Here is a 23308-nt window from a genome sequence, read left to right on the forward strand (position 1 = left end):
CATTGGATAGGTATTCCGATTTTGCCTTCACCTTCTATAGATGATATAATCATTTGTAGTTGATTGGGAGACCCATGTGCGCCATTTGTCAGCAGTATTTTATGCGTTAACAGAGGCCGGGTTAGTGGTGAATCCAAAAAAGAGTAAGTTGGGATTCAAAAACCTAAAATACTTAGGATTTATTGTCGGTAATAGACAACTCCAGCCAATACCTGAAAAGGTGGTAAAACTAGAAACGTATGGCAAACCTAAAAACAAATGCCAGATGAGGCAATTTCTAGGTTTTGTGGGCTATTATTAGAGATTTGTACCCCACTTTTCAAGCAGAGCAGCTCCTTTGATAGATACGCTGGCTAAGACTCAACCCAATACTATTCTATGGACTAAACGGAGAGAAGAGGCCTTTAGAGATTTGTGTGCCTGTTTGTCGCATGGGGCTGTTCTTCACAATCCAGATTTTGATAAATCTTTTATTGTACAAACGGATGCTTCCAGTTCGGGTTTAGGAGCAGTTTTGGCACAAGAACAGGACGGAGAAGAAAGACCCATCTGGTTCTTAAGTCGGAAGCTGACAGCGGCTGAATCTAAATACTCCACGATAGAACGAGAAGTGTTAGCCGTATTTTGGGCTGTAGGCTCCTTAAAATTCTACTTGACGGACAATCCATTCGTGTTGGTGACAGATCATGAGCCGTTGAAGTGGATGGACAAGGCCAAGGATCACAATGCCCATATTATGAGATGGTATATGTCTCTTGCACCTTTCTCATTCCAGGTGGTCCATCGACCGGGGAAGTTGAGTGCAAATGTGGATTTCCTATCCAGACTTTTTGAAGACAAAGACAGCCTGATGACACCTCTAAGGGGGGGGGGGGTATGTCTGGGTGGGACAGGTGTAGCCAGAGAGAAAAACTCCATTGTGCAACCAAAGCTCCAAAGGCCTCCCGTACTCAAAGAGACAGATATAGGGGAAGTTGGGAAGACTAAGAGGGAGAATGAGGGAGAGAGAGAGATAAAAGCAGAGCACAGAATACTTACCAAGGGAAACAGGCTGTTCTGGAGAGCTGTAGGAAGGCTTGGGAAGAGCCCACAAGCAGGTTGAAGAGCTGGAGAAAACTACAGTAGACCCCCCAGCTCTGCCACTCTCGCAAAGGGCCAGACCGAGGTCCTGAGTGCGATGGAACCTGGAAGACAGTAAAATTAACTTACCTGAATGACCAGCAGGAGAAAGAAGACTGCTAGAGGGGAAAGAAAGGGTGAACACAGCTGAGGGAAAGACACACAGTGGGGCTTAGAGCCAGGTGAGAGAGGTCAGAAGGGAGTGAGGGTGACTAAATAAGGGGTGGAGTCAGCACAGGGGAATATAAGGAGGGGAAAAGGAAAGGGTGCTGGCTCGTGCAGTTTGGAGGAAACACTTGGGTGTGTGAACTGATGCCAAATAAACTGTTGCTGTGGAGAGCTGTGTGAGCTGCGTGTCTTTACCAAAAGCGATGAAGAAAGGCCCACATCACGGCAGAGAAAGAGGAAGCCAGGAGGGGGTCCCAAGAGCGCCTCACAGTATTTGTTTGTTTTCTGTTGCCCCAGAGGGATGGAAAAGATCCAATGGGATGAAATTATTTCAAAAGAAATTCCATCTAAACATCTGGAAGAAGTTCCTGACAGAGAGGTTTCTAAGTGGAACAGACTTCCTAGGGAGGTTGTGTGTTCTCACCATCTTTGAACATTTTTAAACAGAGGCTAGATAGCCATCTGACAGAGAGGCTGATTTTGTGAAGGCTCAAGGGGGTGGCAGGTTACAGTGGATGAGTGATAGGGTTGTGAGTATCCTGCAGAGTTGTGGGGGTTGAACTAGATGATACAGGAGGTTGCTTCCAACTCTGTGATTCTATGATTCTAATCTTAAATATCTTTAAACCGCTCCACAGAGTGGTAAGAATAATTCAGTAACAGCATTGTGGGAAGAGAAAGGGGCGGGCCGAGTCGGTGATAAAAACTCGAAGGGGCCAATTGGGAGCCGTCCTGGACTCAGAGATTAGGGCGCCGGGGAAAGAGGCTTCGCTGCCGGGAAAGGAGCAGGGCCACCTTGTCAAAGATGCGGTGGGCTTGCTCCTTTCGCCACGCCGAAGCCGGGACCTTGGGGGGGGGAGGGGGGAAAGAAAGGCTTTGTCGTGTGGAGAGAAGCAGGGCCTGCTCCTTTCACCGCGCCGAAGCCTGGTCCTCGGGGGGGGGGGGGGAGGCGGTAGGTCCAGCGCAGCGGAGGGGCCTGACAGGAGCCTTGTAAGGCCACCAGCGCCACCAGCACTCATGCTAGTGCCCATTGTATTTCTATATACAATGGGCTTTACATCTAGTTCATATAATTGTCTATATAGTAACCAGTTACAGGTACTACTTGCTACTGCTATACCTTCCCTCTGTTTTAATTTTATTTGCTGTTCAGAGTAATCTAACAGATCTTTATATTTTAAATAATCCTTTGAATGCCATTGTTCTCTTCTGTATAATGCTCATGTGACGATATCCATTATGGAATTTTGGGCCACAATTAATTCCTATATATAGACCAAACTCTAAACAGAACGGTTCTTAAATGTTTGGTGTATGTCTGCTTTCCGATACTGAAGATATAAATGACCAAATTTTCGATTTGGCCTTCTAACTTCAAAATATAATTATTTCTTAGCGTTAACCAGTGCTTGATCCAAACAAAACTTGCAGCATAATAATACAATTCTAAATTTGGCAAATTCAACCCTCCTTTTTCTTTACTATCAAACACATTTGATAACTTTATCCTTGATTCCCTTCCCTGCCAAATAAAATTTGATAGTTTTTTGCCAGTTTCTAAATGTTTTCTCATAGGATATTATAGGGATTACTTGAAATAAAAATAATATCCTAGGTAAAATACTCATTTTAACAGCTGCAATTCTACGTAACTGGGACAGTGATATATTCCTCAATTTATCCAAATCCCTTTTTTATCAAATGAGGTTTTTCTATAATTATAATCAAATTATGTATTATTTTTACCAGAAATTACTACTCCTAAGTACCTAATTTTCTTCTGTATTTTAATACTAGTTCTTGTCTCTAAAGCCATTTGATCCTTATTTTGCATATTGAGAGCCAAAATTGTAGATTTCTGATTATTTATGTTAAGTCATGATCAAATTTCTATTTTCTCTTATTTGGCACATATATTGCTAACAATATTGCCTTCATAGCTATTCAGCTAATCTTTAAATTATTATTATTATTTATTAAATTTATTAGTTGCCTCTCCCCAAAGGCTCGAGGCGAGTTACAATAAAAATCCACATAAAAAAACCAATAAAAATCCACATACACAATAAAACATAATACAAAGCTGTGCCAGTAAAAACAGTAACGAAATACAATCCACCCCGAAGAAGCTGCACTGGGGGGGAAGATGAAGAAGAGTTGGTTCTTATATGCTGCTTTTCCCTACCCGAAGGAGGTTCAAAGCGGCTTACAGTCGCCTTCCCATTCCTCTCCCCACAACAGACACCCTGTGGGGTGGGTGAGGCTGAGAGAGCCCTGATATCACTGCTCGGTCAGAACAGTTTTATCAGTGCCGTGGTGAGCCCAAGGTCACCCAGCTGGTTGCATGTGGGGGAGCACAAAATCGAACCTGGCATGCCAGATTAGAAATCCGCACTCTTAACCACTACACTAATCTGGCTCTCTCCTAACCACTACACCAAACTGGGAGGGAGAAAGTGGGCGCTGTTGGCATTCACTACTGCTACTTCGATCCCATAAGGTGGCCCGGATTTCCCTTGTGCCCGGCCTCAACCAACAACCTGGAGAAAGAGCTCCGTTTCACAGGCCCTGCGGAAAGATGGAAGCTCCTGCAGGGCCCGCAGCTCCTCCAGGAGCTCATTCCACCAGGTTGGGGTCAGGACTGAAAAGGCCCTGACCTGGGTCGAGGCCAGGCACACCTCCTTGGGGCCGGGTACGACCAATAAATTAGCACCTGCAGAACGTAATGTCCTGTGGGGGGCATAGGGCGACAGGTGGTCCCTCAGATATGCTGAGACCACCGCTAAATATCTTCCTTTGTCATCCTTAATAATTTTTGTGGAGATAATAATGGATTAATATACATCACAATGCCATCCTTTTAAAAATTATTTGAAGCTATAAATTCATCAGCTTGGAGTGTGGACTTCTAATCTGGCCAGCCAGGTTTTATTCCATGCTCCGCAACATGCAACTATCTGGTTGACCTTGGGCTCACCACAGCACTGATACAGATGTTCTGAGAAAAGTAGCATATAAGAATCAACTCTTCTTCTTCCTCAACAATTTATTAATTCACAAATTATTATTCTTCCTAATATGTGTCTCTAACAAACATATGATGTCTCCTTTTGGTTCTTCAAGTAATAACAAACTTTTTTGCTTTTCTATAGTATATTTAAAGCATTAATGTTCTAAGACCAAATTCTATAACTCATCACTCAATATTTAAGATAACAAAATTGTACATTTTAAGTCTTATCTTCCCAATTCTTGATTTTCCTCTTCCGTCTTTTCTTCCTCTCCTTTTGATAAGTCTTTCAAATTTCTGCCAAAATTCTTTTGCCAGTTGTAAAGTTGTCAGTCTATATTTTGTTGTCTTACGGTTGAAGGAGATTCATTCTATTTCTTTCCATTTAAAAGTTATTCCGTTCTTAACCAGATCTTCCAGGAGGTGGTGACAGCCTGGGCTTTGCAGTACCCGAGGCTTTTAATCCTGGAGGACTTCAATGTTCATGGTGGATTGCCGGCTTCCGGATTGGGTTCGGATCTAGTGTCTGTCATATCCACTCTTCTGCTGGATCCAGGAGAGTTGAGTTAGAAGTTTATTGAGCTCCACCCCCACTCCCCGGGTGAGATTCCAGGTCTTTCTTTGAACTTTCTCTTGTCTTTTGGCCAGACTTTATTGCTCAGGGAGGCTCTCCCTCCCCCGCTGTGAGAACTCTGTCTTATCACCCCACTGTCCTTAATGTGTTTGGGGGATGCTGGAAATTTACTGTTGAGAACAACTGTAAGGGCAGACCAGATGTCTCCAGCTATTCACGCTGTTTTAGATCAGAAGCCTCTTCCTAAGTGAACTTCTCTTCCCGCCTGAATTACCCTCCTATAAATGCCCCTACGGGGGTGACCCATCCCTGTCTCTGTCAGTGTATCCCCTGCACCTACCATGCTGTACTTCGCATCATCTTATGTATCCTTTCAATAAAGAGTAGCTTCTTAGCACCACCTGTGTTCAGAGCAGTTCTATTTGAGGTGGTTGCTTCTGATTGAGTGGGTCAGCCACGGTTTGTGACAGTGTGAGCCATGACAACGCTAGGGTTCTCCCAGTTTGTTACTTGACTCACTCACCCACACACAGTTGATCTGCTTCGGTTCTGGGATATAAGTGGATCTCATGGGGGTTGACCCCATCCCATTGTTGGAAAAATATGCCCTGAAGGCCCAACTCAGCATCCCACCACCTCCCTGTGTAGCCCGCTTGCGGAGACATGGATTGGATTACTGAATGCTCTGCAGGATCTGATGCCTCCTAGCAACTTGCTGGCAATGTTTGTGGGAGGACTGGCAGTACCGCTTGACTACTGCCATTGATGAGATTGCTTACTGGTGCCATTTCAGCCTTTGCCTCAAACTGGCTCCCTGGTATACAGAGGAGCTAAGAAAGAGGAAGTGAGACAGCTAGAGCAAGTGTGGAGGAAAACTTGCTATTAAGCAGCAAGAACATCTTATCACATACTTATGAGGGCATATATTGGTTAGGTTGGTTAAACGTGAGTTTTATGATGCCTCTATAACGTCCACAAGCTCTTGCCCAGCCTAATTATTTAGTGTAGTTTGATTTTTGACCACCATAAAAGAGGGGTACCAAAATACTAGACGACTGGCACTTGGCTGTGAGGCATTAGTAAGCTATTTTTGCAAATAAGGTCTTGTTGCTCCGCTAGGACTTTCCTGCCACCTTTATTACAGAATGGGAACAAGGGAGCCGTTGGCTGCTAAGGGGGGGATACATTGATGGCTTCAGGCAGCTCTTGGAAACCGAAGTGGACGAGTGCTGGGGTCAGTGAGGGTGACCACCTGCCCACTCGGTCCCTGCCCATCCTGGTTGCTCAAATTGAGAGACCAGTGGATAGTAGCCCCCCTGAGAGATATTATAAATCTCTCCAGGACATCTGGGAAGTTCCCTGGGGGGTTGAAGGCAGTGGTGGTTTCCCCCCTGCTGAAGAAACCGTTGCGTGCCCCTGCCAACTAATACCCAGTCTCACATCTTGCGTTTTTGGGAAAGGTAGTTGAGCAGGCTGCCATGGATCAGCTTCTGTCATTTTTGGATGATGCTTTGGTACTTGACTCATACCAGTTGGGCTTCCGTCCTTTCCATGGGGTGGAGACAGTGCTGGTCACCTTGATGGATGGTCTCCAGCACCGACTGGTTCAAGACAGTTTGACTATCTTTGTATTATTAGATTTATTGGCAGTTTTTGACATGGTTGACCAAGAGTAGTTAGCCTACTGCTTTGCTGGGACAGGGATTCAGGGGACAGCGCTCCAGGGGCTGCACTCCTTTTTCCAGAACTGGATAGAGTGGGTTGCCATGGGGGAGGTATTATTGCGCCCCTATTGACTCCATTGCAGGGTCCCACACGGGCAGTACTCTCCCCCATGCTTTTTAACATCTTGAAGCACCCTCTGGCTCAGCTGGTCCAGAGCTATAGGCTGGGCTGTCATCAATATGCGGATGACACCCAGCTCTATCTCCTTCTGGACTCCCCTTTACTACATTTGTCATTTGTTTGGAAGCTGTTGCTGGATAGAGCAGAGTCACCTGAAACACAACCTCTCCAACATGGAGGTCTTGTGGCTGAGCAGGAAAGGGGTGGGTCAGGAAGCACGTTTATCTACCTTGGCCAGGGTTCAGCTCACTATCTCACAAGGAATCTGGGGATGATTCTGGATGTCTTCATTTCTCTGCAGTCCCAGGTCGCAGGACTAGCCCATATAGCGTTTGTCCATCTTTACCCATTAAGGCTACTAATTCCCTATTTGTCCCCAGACTGTCTGGCCATGGTGATCCACATGACGTCACCTCTAGGCTGGATTTCTGTGACTTGACTATGTTGGCCTGCCCGTGTTCTTGATCCAGAAACTCCAGCTGATGCAGAACACAGCTGCTATGGTCCTAACAGGGACACCTTGGAGGGCCCATATCTAGCCTGTGCTGAGGCCACTTCATTGGTTACCAGTTCTGGCTTGGATCAAGTTCAAGGTTTTGGTGTTAATATTTAAGGCCATTAATGGCTTGGGCCCTACCTATCTGAGGGACCGGTTGTCTTCTTGTGCCCCTTGCAGGTGTCTTCACTCTGCAGGTGCTAATCTGTTGGAGGTCCCTGGCCCTAGAGTAGTTTGCCTGGTCTCATCCCGGGCCAGGGCCTTTTTGGTTGTGGCCCCTACCTCATGGAATGAGCTTCCGGAAGAGCTGAGGGCCCTGTCGGAGCTTGCATGGTTTCACGGGGCCTGTAAAATGGAGGTCCCCCCCCCCCACATTTTTGGGTGAGGCCAGGACCTAAGATCATTCGGGCCCCTCCTTGGGATGAGGTTCGTGCACTACCATCTGGGAAACCCATCTAGGGTGACTTTTTGGAGTCAGTTTTCCATCTATCTTCTTGTTCCATGGGGGGGGGGGGGGTAATTGTTGCTGTTGAATGAGTTTTAAACAGTTTTTATTCTGTAACTTGCCATGAATCTTTGGAGAAGTGTCAGGATATAAATTTGATGATGATGATGATGCCATATTCTCTTCTTTTTAGAATACTAAGAGGGATTGCTTTCTTAATAGGTATATCCTTTTCCTTCATTTTCTTGATGAACACTCCCTCTAGTGGTCTGCTTGTAAAAGTAAGAAGGTTTAATTCTTCTGTAATAGTCCCCTGTCACATTAGAGTTTACCTTTTCCTTCCTGACTTGTCCACATTAATTTGGAACAGTCAAATAACTTGACTGATAAGTTCTGAAAGGCATAGGGAGGTACTGTCAGAAATGGGCAGCCCTTTTAATATGAAAGGCGGTATTAAGGAGACAGGCCATTGCATGGTTTCAAAAATTATTTCAGTGTACTTCATGCATCTTCTTGTTCAAGTAGGAGTAATTATTCCATAAGTGTGAATTGAGCCTCTCCCTTTTCTCTCTAGTACAGCCTTTCTCAACATTTTTTTTTACTGTTGAGAAATACCTCACTATTTGCTTTGTCAACAAGGAAAATAAGAGCCGATGTTGTTAACGTTATGGCAGACTCTTAATACTCTTGCATCTCTATAGCTTTGTATGCTCTTTCGTAGTTCTTTGGTCTTAAATTTTATATTTTTATACAGTTACTTTTATTCTATTTTATTTTCTATAAATGTGTATCTTATATTTTGTAACTGGAGAAGAGCCTAATGCTGAGAGCGACTGAGGGCAAAAGAAGAAGGGGACGACAGAGAATGAGGTGGCTGGACGGAGTCACTGAACCAGTCGGTGTGAGCTTAAATGGACTGGTAGAATGGTAGAGGACAGGAAGGCCTGGAGGATCATTGTCCATGGGGACACGACTTTGCAACTAAAAACAATAACAACAACATATTTTGTAAAGGCCTATGGCTATATGGCTATATGCAAATAAATTTATCTGTTTGTCTACTGTTGAGAAACCCCTGAAACATTCCTTAGGCTTCAAGAAACCTCAGAAGTGGCACAATTGTGAAGCATATGGTTGGGAAACATAGCAATGTACATGCCCACCCAGGGCCCCTCCACTTTCCCATCCCCTCCAGGCCCATCATTGGCCATGGGGGGGGGGGGAAACAGCTCAACACGACCATATATGGTCATATCGCCCAATAAATGTAACAAATTAAAGTATATTAAAAATTGATTAGTTCCCACCCATTTGGGAAACCCTTTCAGGGCTGTCATGGAACCGCAGGGTTTCACAAAACCCTGGTTTAGAAATCCTGCTGTAGAGCAGTCAAGTCTCTTGTTCTTGGAAACAGCAATTTAATATCTTGGGCTGCAGTGGGATGCAACAAAGTTAACCTTCTTATATTGCATGCTTATATATTCCCATTGTCATGATGGTCAGTTCATAGTCTGAGGAAGGGTGCTTGCACTCGAAAGCTCACGCCTTGAATAAATCTTTGTTGGTCTTAAAGGTGCTCCTGGACTCTGATTTTATTGTGCTTCTGTGGGTAGAAATCTTTTTGTCTGTGGAAATGCTCCCTTGGATTCAACCTGCTGCTACTACTACTACTACTACTACTACTACTACTACTACTACTACTACTACTACTACTACTACTACTACTACTACTACTACTGTTGTTGCTGCTGCTGCTGCTGCCCACCACTCCTGGTGAACTACAGTTACAGTGTTTGGTGTTATGGACCTCCCAACAATGACCATTTATTCAGTAACTTTTGTGTGCTCATTGGAGTCATTAAGCTTCAGACATAATATAATAAAAATGGGATATAAATAAAATATATGATGAAGAAGAAGAGTTGGTTCTTATATGCCGCTTTTCTCTATCCGAAGGAGGTTCAAAGTGGCTTACAGTCCCCTTCCCTCTCCCCACAACAGACACCCTGTGGGGTAGGTGAGGCTGAGAGAGCCCTGATATCACTGCTCGGTCAGAACAGTTTTATCAGTGCCGTGGTGAGCCCAAGGTCACCCAGCTGGATGCATGTTGGGGAGCGCAGAATCGAACCTGGCATGCCAGATTAGAAGTCCGTACTCCTAACCACTACACCAAACTTGGCAGCAAAGTTATGCCAGAAAACAAGCCCTAGCCACAGTGCCAGCAGTCAGTCCCACAACGTCCCTGGCAACTATCTTGTTGTCCACCAATCATGATGTACAGTCATTCCTCTTGCATGTATCTCTTGGGGCAAGCTGTTCCCTTACCTTATGAAGCTGACAGGATTAGAAATGCAATTGAATTGCAGATCACTTCTGTAAAAACCAACTTCTTGATTTGGAGTTCAATAATTTAGGATTTTCAAGTTGCTCGATTGGTGTGTGTGCTGTGAAGATGGCACAGGGAAGGCAGGGGTGGTACATATTTCACAGGAAGTGTTGCTTATCAGTTCACATAGTTTGATCTCCATGGCAGTTGGACATGCGTGCATTATTAGTTGGTTCCTATTTTTGTGTTCTCTGTTTAGTAGTTATAGGAACAGTGAAGTAGCTCCATGCTCTTGATTTGAGGTGCTGTGGTGCCACTAGGGGCAATCTTCATCTTGCTCCTGCCATCTGCTGTTGTGGTCTCTGACCACATTCCCCAAAGCCAGGTGATTAAGACAAGGATGGATTCTCCCTTTATTGTTTTAGTGTTCAGTTCAGCTTGTGTTCTCCCACTCATTCGCCCTCTGTGCCACTGCTCCTACACACACACACCAACACTGTGCCTAACTCCCTCCTTTTTATCCCTTCCCTGTTCCCCTCACGTGCCTTCCTTTCCTCTTCTTTCCTCTTCTTCTGGTCTCTCAGCATCCTAGCTCCCTGCAGATGATTGCTGCCTACCCCCTTCTCTTTCAGACTGATGCTGGTCTTTCTGGACCAGTCCCTTCTTGGCTGGCCCCTCTGTTGGGTTGTGGGAGGCTGGAGTGCTGCAATCGTCTGGGCCCTCCTCACCGCCATGGCTGGGCTGGCAAAACCATGTCACTGTGTCAGCTCCTTAACCCGGCTGGGTCCCTGCCCAACCTGGGTACCCAACTGGAGCTGTCACCCCCCCCCCCCGAGCAGATAAGTCCTGGGAGTTCCATGTCTCCTACCAGCACCCCTCATTCCCCCCTTCCTGGCCCCAATCCTGGGGTTCCCCCTTGGCACTCCTAATACTCCTTAGGAGCGCCATCAGCCTGGACGTAGCTGCGTTGGCCGCCACCTCTCCCGGGCTGATGGTTCTCTCTGTGGGAAACCACCCCAAGGCCATCACAGCACCACAGTCCTCACCAGCTCTCTCCCTGTTCCCCCCTTCTGCCCTGGTGTGGGTTGTTGCAGCTGCTGGCACACTGCTTCCCCACCCCCACCCCCGCCTCGCAAGTGGGCACAGTGCCGCCCTGAGTCCAGGACAGAGGGCGGGGACTCTCTCCATTCCAGGACAGGTGTCCCTCATTCTGGGTCAAGGTGCCTAGGGCTGATGCTCCTAAAAGACAAAAGTATTGAATAGGGTTACACACTGTGGTGATTGAAATAAGCTCATGAGGAGCTTTGTAGAGACACCGGGAACTTTAGACTATTAATGTGGAGATTATATTAAGGTTCACTCTCATTTTCATTTGTAAGTTTAACTTCAGCAGTAATAAAATCACACTGATCATCACAGTTTATACCTGTTTGTTCAGTATGGCTGGCTAACCCTTTTGGGTTAGATGGAAATAGTGAGGTTTGGTTTTGAAGTAACTCCAAATTCCAACCCTGTTTACATAGAGCCAGCAGTGTCCCTTTCACCCAAGCCACTAGAGGGATCAGAATCTAGTGTTATTGGGTCTGCATTGAGAAGAATGCCCTTTGCTCTAGTTAAATTTCAGTTAGATTCGAGAAATGCTGGTTTGCAGAGTTGTTTCCTTTTGGTGGGTATTTGTGTAATTGAAAAGAGAAAGGTGAAGCACTCTCCAAAAGGTGGCATTTTAGCCTTCTAGCTGTCTAGAAGTGTTTTGAGATCTTTATTAGAATGTTTTTAGTTGCTGTTTACTATGGAGTAAGTCTGTCCTAGAAATTCACACCGAATTAATAGATAGAATTTCTGAAGCAGCTATAGCATGATCCTAGGTGAGGCTATTATTGATGGGAAAGATTTGTTGCATGGACTGCTGAAATGATTTTTTGTTCCACTGGTCAGAACTGCTGTCCTCACCCGCACTGGTCTCGCCCACTTAGCCCTTAATGAATTATGGAGAAGGGAAAGATGAGATTACATGAGATTACAAGAAGTCCAGATAGCAATGTCATTGTTATGAAAAAGATTGTAAATTATGGCAAACTATATAACATAAAATGGAGCAAGAGTCCAGTAGCACCTTAAAGATGAACAAAATTTGTGATAGGACATGAGCTTTCATGAGTCAGTGCTGAGCAGTGATGCGCAAAAACGTTTCCCCTGCCACAAATGTTGTTAGTTCTTAAAGTGTTTCTGTACTCTTGCTCTTTTCTCCTGCTACAAACAAACAGGGCTACCCATCTTGATCAGTCTTCAGCTAACAACTATAATTTACAGCCCACAACCTGTGGGCTATAAATCCAAAGCACCTGCTCAAGCCTGGGAGGGAGGGAGGTGTGAAAGATCTAATTCAATGTAGTTGTGTTAGAGTTTCTTTTTGAAGTTCTTTTGTTTGGAAAATTGGGACATTTACATCACTGAACATGTCTAGGGAGATTGAGATGTTCTTGCGCTGGCTTCTGAATCCTGTAGTTTTAATGGCAGACGAATCTATGTTTCTGTAGAAATTGACCTTTTTCTCTCTGATATAGAGAGCAGAAGGGCTTTACTGACAGGGCTGGTCCACACATGCAGCAGAATGAGGTGGCAGAGCACTTGGGTGGCAGAACTGACTGTACCACTTCAGACTGTGAGTGACAGATGATGTTTTTCAGTGTCCACCTGTGTTCAATATTCCTTGTGAGTGGAAGTCTGTTACATGTAAAAAGCTGAGGTAGAACTTTGAATTCTGATCCGATTATCCATTTGCAGAATTGGTATATGTGGGATTACTTAAACTCACTTCTCCAATAATCTGAATTTTGCCATCTTAGAATATTACCGCTTCATTTTGCTTTGTCTAAAACTGGCTGCACTAGAGGATAAACAACAGATCTCGGACAGTGTTGCTTGCTTGTCTCTGGAGACATAGTGTCAGGAACCAAGGCCGTAGAGACCCAGCAAACTCACATCCAAGACATCACTATTGGACTTCAAGTCGAAACTTTAAGCAAAAGTCTTTTATTATAGGAGTCAGCATTCAGAGTCCATACTTGGCATATGCTCACAGACAGGGTCTTTGACAGAGACACTTGGGGAAACAGGGTGGTCACCCTTTATACCTGGACCGTGGGAAAGCAGGATTAGAAAAGCTTTGGATAAAAAAGGGGGGGGGGGAGTGTGAAGGAGGATATAGGAGAGAAGTGAAAACCGAAAGGGCCTTTTGAAATGCCTAGCTGGGAAAAAGGGAGGGCGGAAGTACTCCTCAGCCTGAGCTGAGTGGGGCAGGAGCTGCAGGAGTTTTCCAGGAGAACCCTGGAGATCCAGTGACTAAGAAGAGAGTAGTGGGGGGCAGGAACCAGGGGTTCATGACACAGAGTTGGCATCCTGGATGTTTGCAGCAGCTGTTGTATGGTTTAGTGTCTTTTTTAGATGTTCCCTTGTAGCTGATAAAAAGCTGATTTTGGTTGTGGGACTTCTGTATTGGGATGCCTATTTTCCAGAAGGGCCTGGAGTTACCCCGAATTTCTAACTGTTCTCTATACTGCAAAGATCATTTCCCCCTGGAGAAAATGGCATCTTTGGAGGGTAGTCCATGGCATCTAATCCCTACTTTGCTCCTAATCCTTACCCAAACTGTGCCATCTCCAGGCTCTGACTGCAGATCCTAAAAAGGCTAAGAAAACTGCACCTTTAAATAATATAAATGTATTTCATTTGAATTTTATTGATGGAGCTCAAATATATAAAAGTAATAAAAATAACAGGGAGTACCACTTTTTCATAGGTCACACATATATAAGGTAGTTATAGCCTAACATCCAAAGACCTAACGCATTTTGACCTATGCAAATCTTCCTCAGAGGTCAATAAAATCCAAATGAAATATAATAATAACTAGGAAAAGAGCCCATTGTAACCCAAATACAATGGGCGCTAGAATGGGAAGGACAGGGCAGGAGGTAGGAAGGGAGCGAAACTTACCGGAGCCGTCTTTAAGGGCGGGCGGTGGCGGGCGGCAGCGGCGGGGCATCCTCGGCTGGCTGGCGGTTCCGTCGGCGGCCATTTTCGTTGCTCCGTCGGAAGAAGGCTTCCAGGGCCCCCCGCCCCCCGAGGCTCTCTGGAGCCGTCTCCCGAGCGGCGGAGCGGACTCGCTGCGTCTACGACGCAGCGAGGCCGCTCCGCCGCCCGGGAGAAGGCTTCCAAGCCTCCCCGCCCCCCGAGGCTCTCTCGAGCCATCTCCCGGGCGACGGAGTGGCCTCGCTGCGACGCAGCGAGGCCGCTCCGCCGCCCGGGAGAAGGCTTCCAAGCCTCCCCGCCCCCTGAGGCTCTCTCGAGCCGTCTCCCGGGCGGCGGAGCGGCCTCGCTGCGTCTACAACGCAGCGAGGCCGCCCCGCCGCCCAGGAGAAGGCTTCCAGGCCCCCCCACCCCCGAGGCTCTCTCGAGCTGTCTCCCGGCTGGCGGAGCGTCCTCGCTGCGTCTACAACGCAGCGAGGCCGCTCCGCCGGCCGGGAGAAGGTGGCGCGGCCCACCACTCACCCGTGGCTGTCTGTGCGGGTGAAGCAGGGAATGGGGAGACAGAAATATAACTGATAACAAATCACAGAGAATGGTCTAATTGATGGGAACATTTGGTCATTGGTGGTGTAGTTTCCTCGTGGTTGTGTCAGATCTGGATCCTCGTTGTCGGTCTTCTCAAAAAACCTGGTGGAAGAGCTCCATTTTGTATGCCCTGTGGAGCTGTTTGAGTTCCTCTCAGGCCTTGATCTCTTTAGGGACTGTATTCAAACAGGTTGGGGCCACGGAGGAAAAGGCTCTGCATACATTTTTATGTTTTTACTGTGGGGGCAGAGAGGAAGGGCTGTATTTTTACAGTGCTGTGAATGTGGAAGTGGCATGATGTGATGACAGAGTAAATACAGGGAGAAAAACAGAAGAATAACTTGCCTTCAAACTGTCATGACCCCAGGAGTGCAATCCACAGAATTCTCTTATAACAAACATGCAGGAATCCCAGACATTGATAAACTGTTTCGTCTTTATTGACAAAAACAGGCAGCATTCAAAGGAAGAGATTAGGCAGGCAAGGATTGTCAAAGACAAGTTACAAAAGAAAACCAAGCTAGTTATACCTTCAGACCCCACACTCCCAGATTTTGGGCATGAAGTCCCATTCCCACATTATTTTCATTTGATTTGCTACAGCCTGAAAATAGGAGACGGTTTGTCTAGCTAACACCCAGGTGCTGAGAAGCAAGCAGGGAACTAGCATTTGCACCACTGAGAGCTTCTGAAATGCAGATTGCTGGGAAGAGTCGGATGTGGCAGATAGGGAGGAACACTTCTGAGGAATACAACTTCAGATGTAAGAAAATAATTAATCGACTTGAGCCAGGCAAGTCATATGACAAAGCAATGTAATACTTGAAGGGTCTAGCTATGCAAGGGATAAAATATGTTGGGTCAAGGGTCCCCCAACCTGACTTGCAGTTCTATGTGCTGTCTTGGTGCATTTCAGAAGCTAACCTGAAGTTGAGAGAACAAGGAAAGTTATAATTATTGTTCTGAAGAGAAGTCCATTAGAAGGCTGATTCTGTGAAGGCTCAAGGGGGTGGCAAGTTACAGTAGATGAGCGATTGGGATGTGAGTGTCCTGCATAGTGCAGGGGGTTGGACTAGATAACCCATGAGGTCCCTTCCAACTCTATGATTCTATGATTCTAAGGAACAGCAAAGATGGACAGCTCCTCTGGCTGAGTGAATTCCAGAAGAAAGATGGGATCCCTTAGATGTTATGAGAAGGGATGAGTATTCAGAGGGTGTGAAAGGTAGTGTCCTCCGGTGCTGTATTGACCTACAAATTGCAGTTACCTCTAGGGGTGGAAGAGAAATGACAGCAGCAGCATGTCCTGGACTTGAGGATTTTCCAGCCAGCTACTGGAGCACATGGCATCGGGCTACACTTTCTGCATGAGTGTATTTTTGTATTTTATTTGAACATTTCTGTTAGCAAAATGTCATTGCTAGGCAGGATACCAGCTGAGTGTAGGTAATTGAGGCTAGATAGTGTTTGTGGAGCAACTAGCCTGCCTTGTGAGGGGTGGCCTGGCTGCTAACATATTGACCAACAGAACATTTTCTGAAACAAGTCCCGTGATAGTCTTTGTTATTCCAAGTCATGTCAGGAGACCCTGCCCCTCCCTCATTTTTCCTTACAAAAGCTGTTGCTTTCTTAAACATGTGGGCTTAGTTTTGGAAAAATTGTAGGAATACATGAGACCAGTGTGCTTAGCTTCTATAAAGAGGTTTACTAAAAGATAACAAGGAAAAAGTTACATGGGAGAGAAAAATAACTACAGTCTTGCTAGCTATTATTTCTATGTCTACACTATCTTGGCTTCTTCTACAGCAGTGGTCCCCAACCTGCGGGCTGCGGCCCGGCGCCGGGCCGCAAAGGCCATGGCGCCGGGCCGCGGCTCCCTCTCCACGCCCCCCCCCCACCGCAGTAAAAAACTTCCCAGGCCGCAAGCTTGCGGCCCAGGAAGCTTCTTACTGCGGGGAGGGCGGGGAGAGGGAATCAGGGCCGCGCCGCGCCCGCGCGGCCCGCGGGTGTGGCCCGATCCGCGGGCGCGGCCCGCGGGTGCAGCCCGATCCGCGGGCGCGGCTCGTGGGTGCGGCCCGATCCGTGGGCGTGGCTTGCGGGCGCGGCCCGATCCGCGGGCGTGGCCTGCGGGCGCGGCCCGATCCGCGGGCGCGGCCCGATGCATGGGCGTGGCCCGCGCAGGCGCGGTCCCCACGGGCGCGGCCCGATGCCCTGCTGGTCCCCAGCCTAATAAAGGTTGGGGACCACTGTTCTACAGGACTGAGAACAAAACCCCAGTAAGTTGCCCCCAAAACTCCACCTCTTGTGTATGTACAAAGTTACATGCTCTCAATGTCCAATATATTGGTTAAGCCAGTCAACAAACCTGCAGTCACTATTGTGGATACTTTAGGATGCTTTGGGCTGATCCTGCGTTGAGCAGGGGGTTGGACTAGATGGCCTGTATGGCCCCTTCCAACTCTGTGATTCTATGATTCTGTGATTCTATGAAAAAGAAAAAAAAGTGGTATACTGGGAAAATCCTCTGGTAGAGGCTCCACAGAGTTATGGACAGTCGTATGAGACTAGATGGCAGTTTGGTGTCTGAAGAACTCTGCCTGCACATGAAAGTTTATACTTTGAATAAAACTTGGTTGGTCTTAAAAGCTGTCCCTGGACTCCAGCTTTGTTCTGCTGCTTCAGACCAGGATGGCTACCCAACTGAATCCATCTTCATTTTCCATGGTGTGTACGAACTCTGAATGTTGTCTTTTTTCCTTACAGATGAGAATACTAAAGAAGCTTTGCCCATGAAGAAAAATCTAAGTGAAAAGGTCTCCCTCTACAGAGGTGATATTACATTGCTTGAGGTTGATGCCATAGTTAATGCAGGTAGGTATAAAATATTTCGTCTGACGCTGAACTTTTAAATTATTACTTGTCCAACAAAACACTGATCCTGTTCCCAGCTGTAGAAAGGCAAATGAAACAAGTGACGTGTGCTTCTATATGAAGACTGTGTGTTGAGAAAAGTGAAATGTTACCAGTACACATTGCTTGACATTTTTTCTTTTTAAGCATAGAAATAATATTGAACCTTCCACTGCTTCCAGTTTTATCAGGTAGTGTCAACATTACATTTTGTGTTACAGGTCAGAAAAGATTTCACTCTTAAGCTAGTACCATAGGGAGGAGTGTATGTTTAGGCAGGATTCTTCTGCATGTGTATTTATTAGTGTGTTTCATTAAAAATATGTGGTTAATCTCTAATTGAAGGTTTTCAAGACAGTCTTTTGAGGATTAGCTGTGTATCTTGTGTTGGGATCTGGAAGGTTCTTACAGTTCAGTGCATCTTTAGTTACTTTTTATGCCTCCCAATAATCAGTGATCCAGTGGTTTCTGAGGAAAAATTGCATGGGGTCTAAATCGTAGAAAAGAATGGAAGCATTGATTCATCTGCAAATAGCACATCTGGGAATTGGCCACACAGACAGAACAGGAAGCCATGGTTTGTTCCTTTGTTAACAAGTCTGAGGCATACTTTAACTCATCCCCTTGCATGTAGCCAGCTGATTTGAGATTCCTGCCTTCTGTTATATTCTAACTGCCAAACTATGGCTTATATTCAAATTACAATTCTAAAACATATTAAGCCTGCTTAATCTTTAAACTGTTCTATAAAGTCTTTATTTTTGTTGTTATAAGGATCAAGACTTTTTCCCTCTTGAATCAGAGATTCCCAAGGTACCATGTTCTGTGGTCAGTGCAATTTTGTTGGTATTCCTGCTTTTATGCACAGTTGTAGAATGGACACCATTCTGCAAGTATATTAAGCAAACTACGTTCTGCAGTAGCTTGGAAAGCGTCTTTGTATTTTAGGCCCAGCTAGGTAAAGGAGGCTAGATTATAAAGCGTGTATGCTCAATCCATTATCCATGAGTGTTTACCCATTCATTAAGACTAGTGACTATGTTATTACATTGGCAAGAATATTTAAATCATGGTGAGCCTAATCCTTATTCCAGAGGTGGTCTTACACTATTGTTATTAAAAATGATGGTGCTAATATAGTGCTATCTGGAATTAATTTGGAAACTGTAAGGAAAGAAAATCCTTTGCCTATAGGAACTCAAATCTCTCTGCTGAAGTATTAAAAAGGCTGACCTTTTCCTTTGGCAGGCTGTACTCTCACTTTTTTTTGCAACTGATGGCTTGTGTGTTATGAAAAACTAGGGGGAAAGCCCCTTCTATCCACATATAGAATGGGTGCTAGGACCTCACCTGGTGGGAAAAGGAGGAAAGGCAGGCAAGGCAGGCAGGCAGAGAAAAAGAAAGAAAAGGACAGGAAGAACACAATACAGACTGCCAGAAAGGAAAGGGAGGGGGAGTGAAAAAGAGGGGAAGGGAGTGAAAGAGAAAGGAAGGAAGATTCCTTCTATCCCACCCTGTTAGGGCATGTGGAGGAGCACCCCAGAGCCCTATGATTCCTTCGGGCAGCCTTTCAGGCCCCCTGTTTCCAGACCATTTGCAGGTCCATAGGTCTCTCACTATAGGATGCTCCCAGAACTGGGGATGATGTGCTAAAGCCTCTGCAGCAAACCCTGGGTCATAGGTCCTGCAGAGGGCCTTTCCAGGTCCTTCCACAGCAGCCCAGGGCCAGGAGAGCTATGGTGAGCCCTCCACATAGAATCACAGAATGATAGAGTTGGAAGGGGCCATGCAAGCCATCTAGTTCAACCCGCTGCTCAATGCAGGATCAGCCCAAAGCATCCTAAAGCATCCAAGAAAAGTGTGTATCCAACCTTTGCTTGAAGACTGCCAGTGAGGGGGACCTCCCTAGGCAGCCTATTCCACTGCTGAACTACTCTGACTTCAAATTTCTTTTCCTGATATTTAGCCTATATCGTTGTACTTGTAGTTTAGACCCACTCGTTGAACTCTATCTCTATCTTCCAGAGTATTTACCAGTCCTCCCAATTTGGTGTCATCTGCAAACTTGATGAGTAGTTCCTCCACCCCCTCATCTAGATGATTAATAAATATGTTTAAAAGGACCGGACTGAGCACCGAGCCCTGAGGTACCCCGCTACTCACCTCTGTCCAGTGTGATGAAACACCATTGACAACAACTCTTTGAGTGCAGTTCTCTAACCAATTCCCTATCCACTTAACTATCTGAAAATCCAGATTGCAGTCCTTCAATTTATCCATCAGAACATCATGGGGAACCTTATCAAAAGCTTTACTAAAATCCAAGTAAATGACATCAACCAAATTTCCATGATCCAGCAAACCTATTACTTGGTCAAAAAAAGGAAACAAGGTTGGTCTGACAAGGCCTGTTGGAGACAAATCCAGGCTGACTTCCTTGGATCACCAAATTGTCCTCCAGATGTTTGCATATCGCTCCCTTTAATATCTGCTCCATTATCTTCCCCACAACACAGGTCAGACTCACTGGTCTGTAGTTTCCCGGGTCATCCTTCCTCCCTTTTTTGAAGATCAGAATAACGTTTGCTCTCTTCCAGTCCTCCGGGACATCTCCAGCCGTTAAAGACGTCCCGAAGATGATGGACAAGGGTTGTGCAAGTTCTCTGGAAAGTTCTTTGAGCACTCTTGGGTGTATTTCATCCGGCCCAGGGGATTTGAACTCATCCAGAGCAGCTAAATGCCTCTCGACAACCTCTCTGTCCATGTCAATCTGCCACCTAGACACTATCCCTTGGCTACTGCCCTCTCTAGATGTGCCTAAACCCTTTGACCTGTGGGAAAAACGGATATAAAATAGGCGCTGAGCCTTTCTGCTTTCTCTGCATCCTCCATTAGAATTTGTCCATCTGCACCCAACAGTGGGCCTATTGCCTCCTTTACTTTACGTTTGCTCCTCATGTAACTGAAAGATCTTTTCTTGTTACAATGGGCTTCCCTGGCCAATCTTAGCTCACTCTCAGCTTTGGCCTTTCTGTTGATTGATCTACAGTGCCTAGTAACCTGTAGGTACTCTTCCTTCCCTCTATTTTCTGAACATTTCCCTTTTCTTTCTTAGTTCCTCTTGAAGTTCCAAATAGGCTTCTTAGAGCTCCTGCAGTGTTTTTGTCTGGTGGGTGGCCATTTCTTGGGCCTTCCGCTGCTGGTTTAGATTAGAGCAGGCCACAGAGAGGCCTGCAGAAGTCCGGCTAGGCTGTTAAGGACAGCAACTGGCCTTTCCCAGTCTTCCAGTTCTCCACCCACAGTATCGCAGCCAGGGGGCAGTCAAGGTTGCGCCGGAATCCCTGAGCCTAAGCCACCCCTCAGTCTCTTCCAGCCCCTGCGGTAACTAATGGTGTGCTAGGAAGCAGAGTGTCCATAGAGGACATACGCAAAGTGGTTACATGGTCCTCCATATCGACATTTATTAAACACTACAAGGTTAATTCCTACAGTGTGTCTTAAACAGATTTTGGAAGAAGAGCCTTAGAGCAAATTACTCATGATGATGATCCTACCCACAGAAGGGACAGTTTCAGGAGGTTCTAGAAGATGTTCTTATTTTATTGATTGATTTAATTTATTGACTGCCACTCCCGGACCAAGTCACCTTTTGGCGGTTTACAATAGAACCTCCATAAAATACAATAAAATATAATAAAATCCCTCCCAACCCACCAGTGCAGTGTGGGTTGAAACTGCTGGCCGCCTACACTCCCTGCCCAGCCATCCTCAGGGAGAGGGAGCACCTCTTGCCTTAGGTGTACCAGGAATCCTGAGGAGGGACCCTAGATGTTCTGTGGCCCGGCTTCAGCCAAATGTCTGGTGGAAGAGCTCCATCTTGCAGGCCCCGTGGGACTGCATCAGCTCTGTCAGGGCCCACCAGCAGATTCAAACCCGGAGAGCGAAGGGCCCATGGGGGGCATAAGGAGGCAGGTGGTTTCTCAGATATGCAGGGCCCAGACTGCAAATGGCCTTAAAAGTTAATACCAAAACCTTGAACTTGATTTGGAATGCAGTTGGCAACCAATGTAGCTACCTCAGCACTTTGGTTAACGAGAATCGCCTGAAGCCATCAAACACCCTTCCCTGCGATTTGAGCTGTGAGGCCAATTCACATTCTGTATGAATTGTGGTAGGAAGGTCATGGTGAAGCAACAAGACTTTATCAACAAAAAAGCTCGCTAATGCCTTACAGCTCAAATCCAATTTGCTACTATTTTGGTGCTCTTCCTCGAGAGTGGTAAGGGATCCAATCACCCTAAACAATTGTGCTGGGTGAGAGCTTGCAGACAAAATAGAGGTGACGAAAACTCCAGTTTTTCTACCTTCACCACTGTCAGGCCCGGATGCGCTGGTGCCCGCTGCTCCTGTGCCTGATGTCGGCCCCTCTGCTCGGGCTTCGTCTAGGGTATCGGAGTCACCCCGCCGGAGAGGCAGGGGTGAGGGGTTATCCCACTCTGGACCCGAGCTGTTGGAGTCAGACCCACCTTTGGCCTCCTACTTAGCTGTGGTGCCGTCAGCCTTAGGCGCAGAGAGGCTCCGTCTCAATTCCCCCTCCCCGTCACACTCACACACGTTCCTTTGCTATTCAATCCTTTATTTGTTTACAGTCGTCCTCTCCTCCTCTCTCCTTCGTTCGACCCCCGCCCCCTTTCCCTGCCGCCTTTTATCCCAGTTCCCCTTTCCCTTCCCCGCCCCCGAGGCTTCATCAGCCCCATCCCTCGGCTTCTCTGCTGTCTGGACGTGCTGCGCGAACCAGCATGGGCGTCCCTCTGGTCTACTGCGGGCTCTCCCAGGCCCCTGTGGGAGTATGGCTGATTCGTCTCCCTCAGGGTTGGGTTCACTGGAGTCCTTGGCTGTCGGGAGGGGCAGTGACTCATCCCTCCCTTGTAGGCTGTCTCGGTGCAGGAGTTGTGGCTGCGGTGCGGGCTCTACAGCCGCTTGCTCTTGAGGTGGCCGGGCATCGACTTCTGCAATCTGTATGGGGTTCTGCTTTTCAGCTTGCGGGAATGGGGGAGGGGCTCTTGGGCTTGAAACGTCTGGACTCCCACCCGGCCTCCTGGGCGGGCCCGGACAGCCACCATCTCATAAGCATGAGATAAGATGTTCTTTTAGCTTCTTTGTGAGTTTTCTTCCACACTTGCTCTAGCCATCTCAACCTTGGCCCTCAGAGGGAAAATGACCATTGAATCTCACTGTGAAGGGCTCTGCTCTGCAGGGAAAAAGAAGACATCTTCATCCCTCCCATATCATCATGAACAGCATAAATTGGAGTCCCGTGTTCTGTAGATCCCAGAAAACGTGACTCAGTTCTCTGAAAGTCATCCTGCACATGCAGTAAACAAGATGAGACTGTCATATTTAGGATCTTCCCCTCTCCCAAGTTCTTTCTTTCCATTAGTGGTTTTCTTCTGTAACATCATAGAGAAAATTAGAACAGCTTTTTAGGACTAAAGCCCACCTTAGTAACCCTTGAAAGGTTGAAGTGAATTTTCATATAAATAAATAAAAATATACAGAGTTACATACTGTATGCATATACAGTCTAATGGATTCTAGTCAAAAACTACTAGTAATGGAATACATTCAAATGAAAGACTGTATTGGGAAGTCCAGGCCAACCTCTGTAGTGCCACTTACATGGTTTTGGAAGGTAGAGGGAGAAGGTACAATCACACCCAGTTCATCTCCAACTGGTCTTTTTCTCTCTGTTTGGTTCTGTGATTACACCGTCTTTCATTATTCTTATATCATATTAGAAT

The 23308-nt window shown here is 46.4% G+C and overlaps 1 protein-coding gene across 5 annotated transcripts in view; it reads left to right on the forward strand.

Moving 5' to 3' along the window:
- MACROD2 (mono-ADP ribosylhydrolase 2) overlaps nt 1–23308 on the forward strand; it is a 1296381-nt gene that overhangs the window by 26280 nt on the left and 1246793 nt on the right. For all 5 annotated transcript variants that reach the window (XM_077316459.1, XM_077316450.1, XM_077316428.1 and 2 more), the window contains one exon: nt 17361–17468. In XM_077316459.1, coding sequence (XP_077172574.1) covers nt 17361–17468 — 108 coding nt within the window. The remainder of the gene's footprint in view (nt 1–17360; nt 17469–23308) is intronic.

Source organism: Paroedura picta, chromosome 1 (genome assembly GCF_049243985.1).
Source record: "Paroedura picta isolate Pp20150507F chromosome 1, Ppicta_v3.0, whole genome shotgun sequence".
Lineage (NCBI taxonomy): Eukaryota > Metazoa > Chordata > Lepidosauria > Squamata > Gekkonidae > Paroedura > Paroedura picta.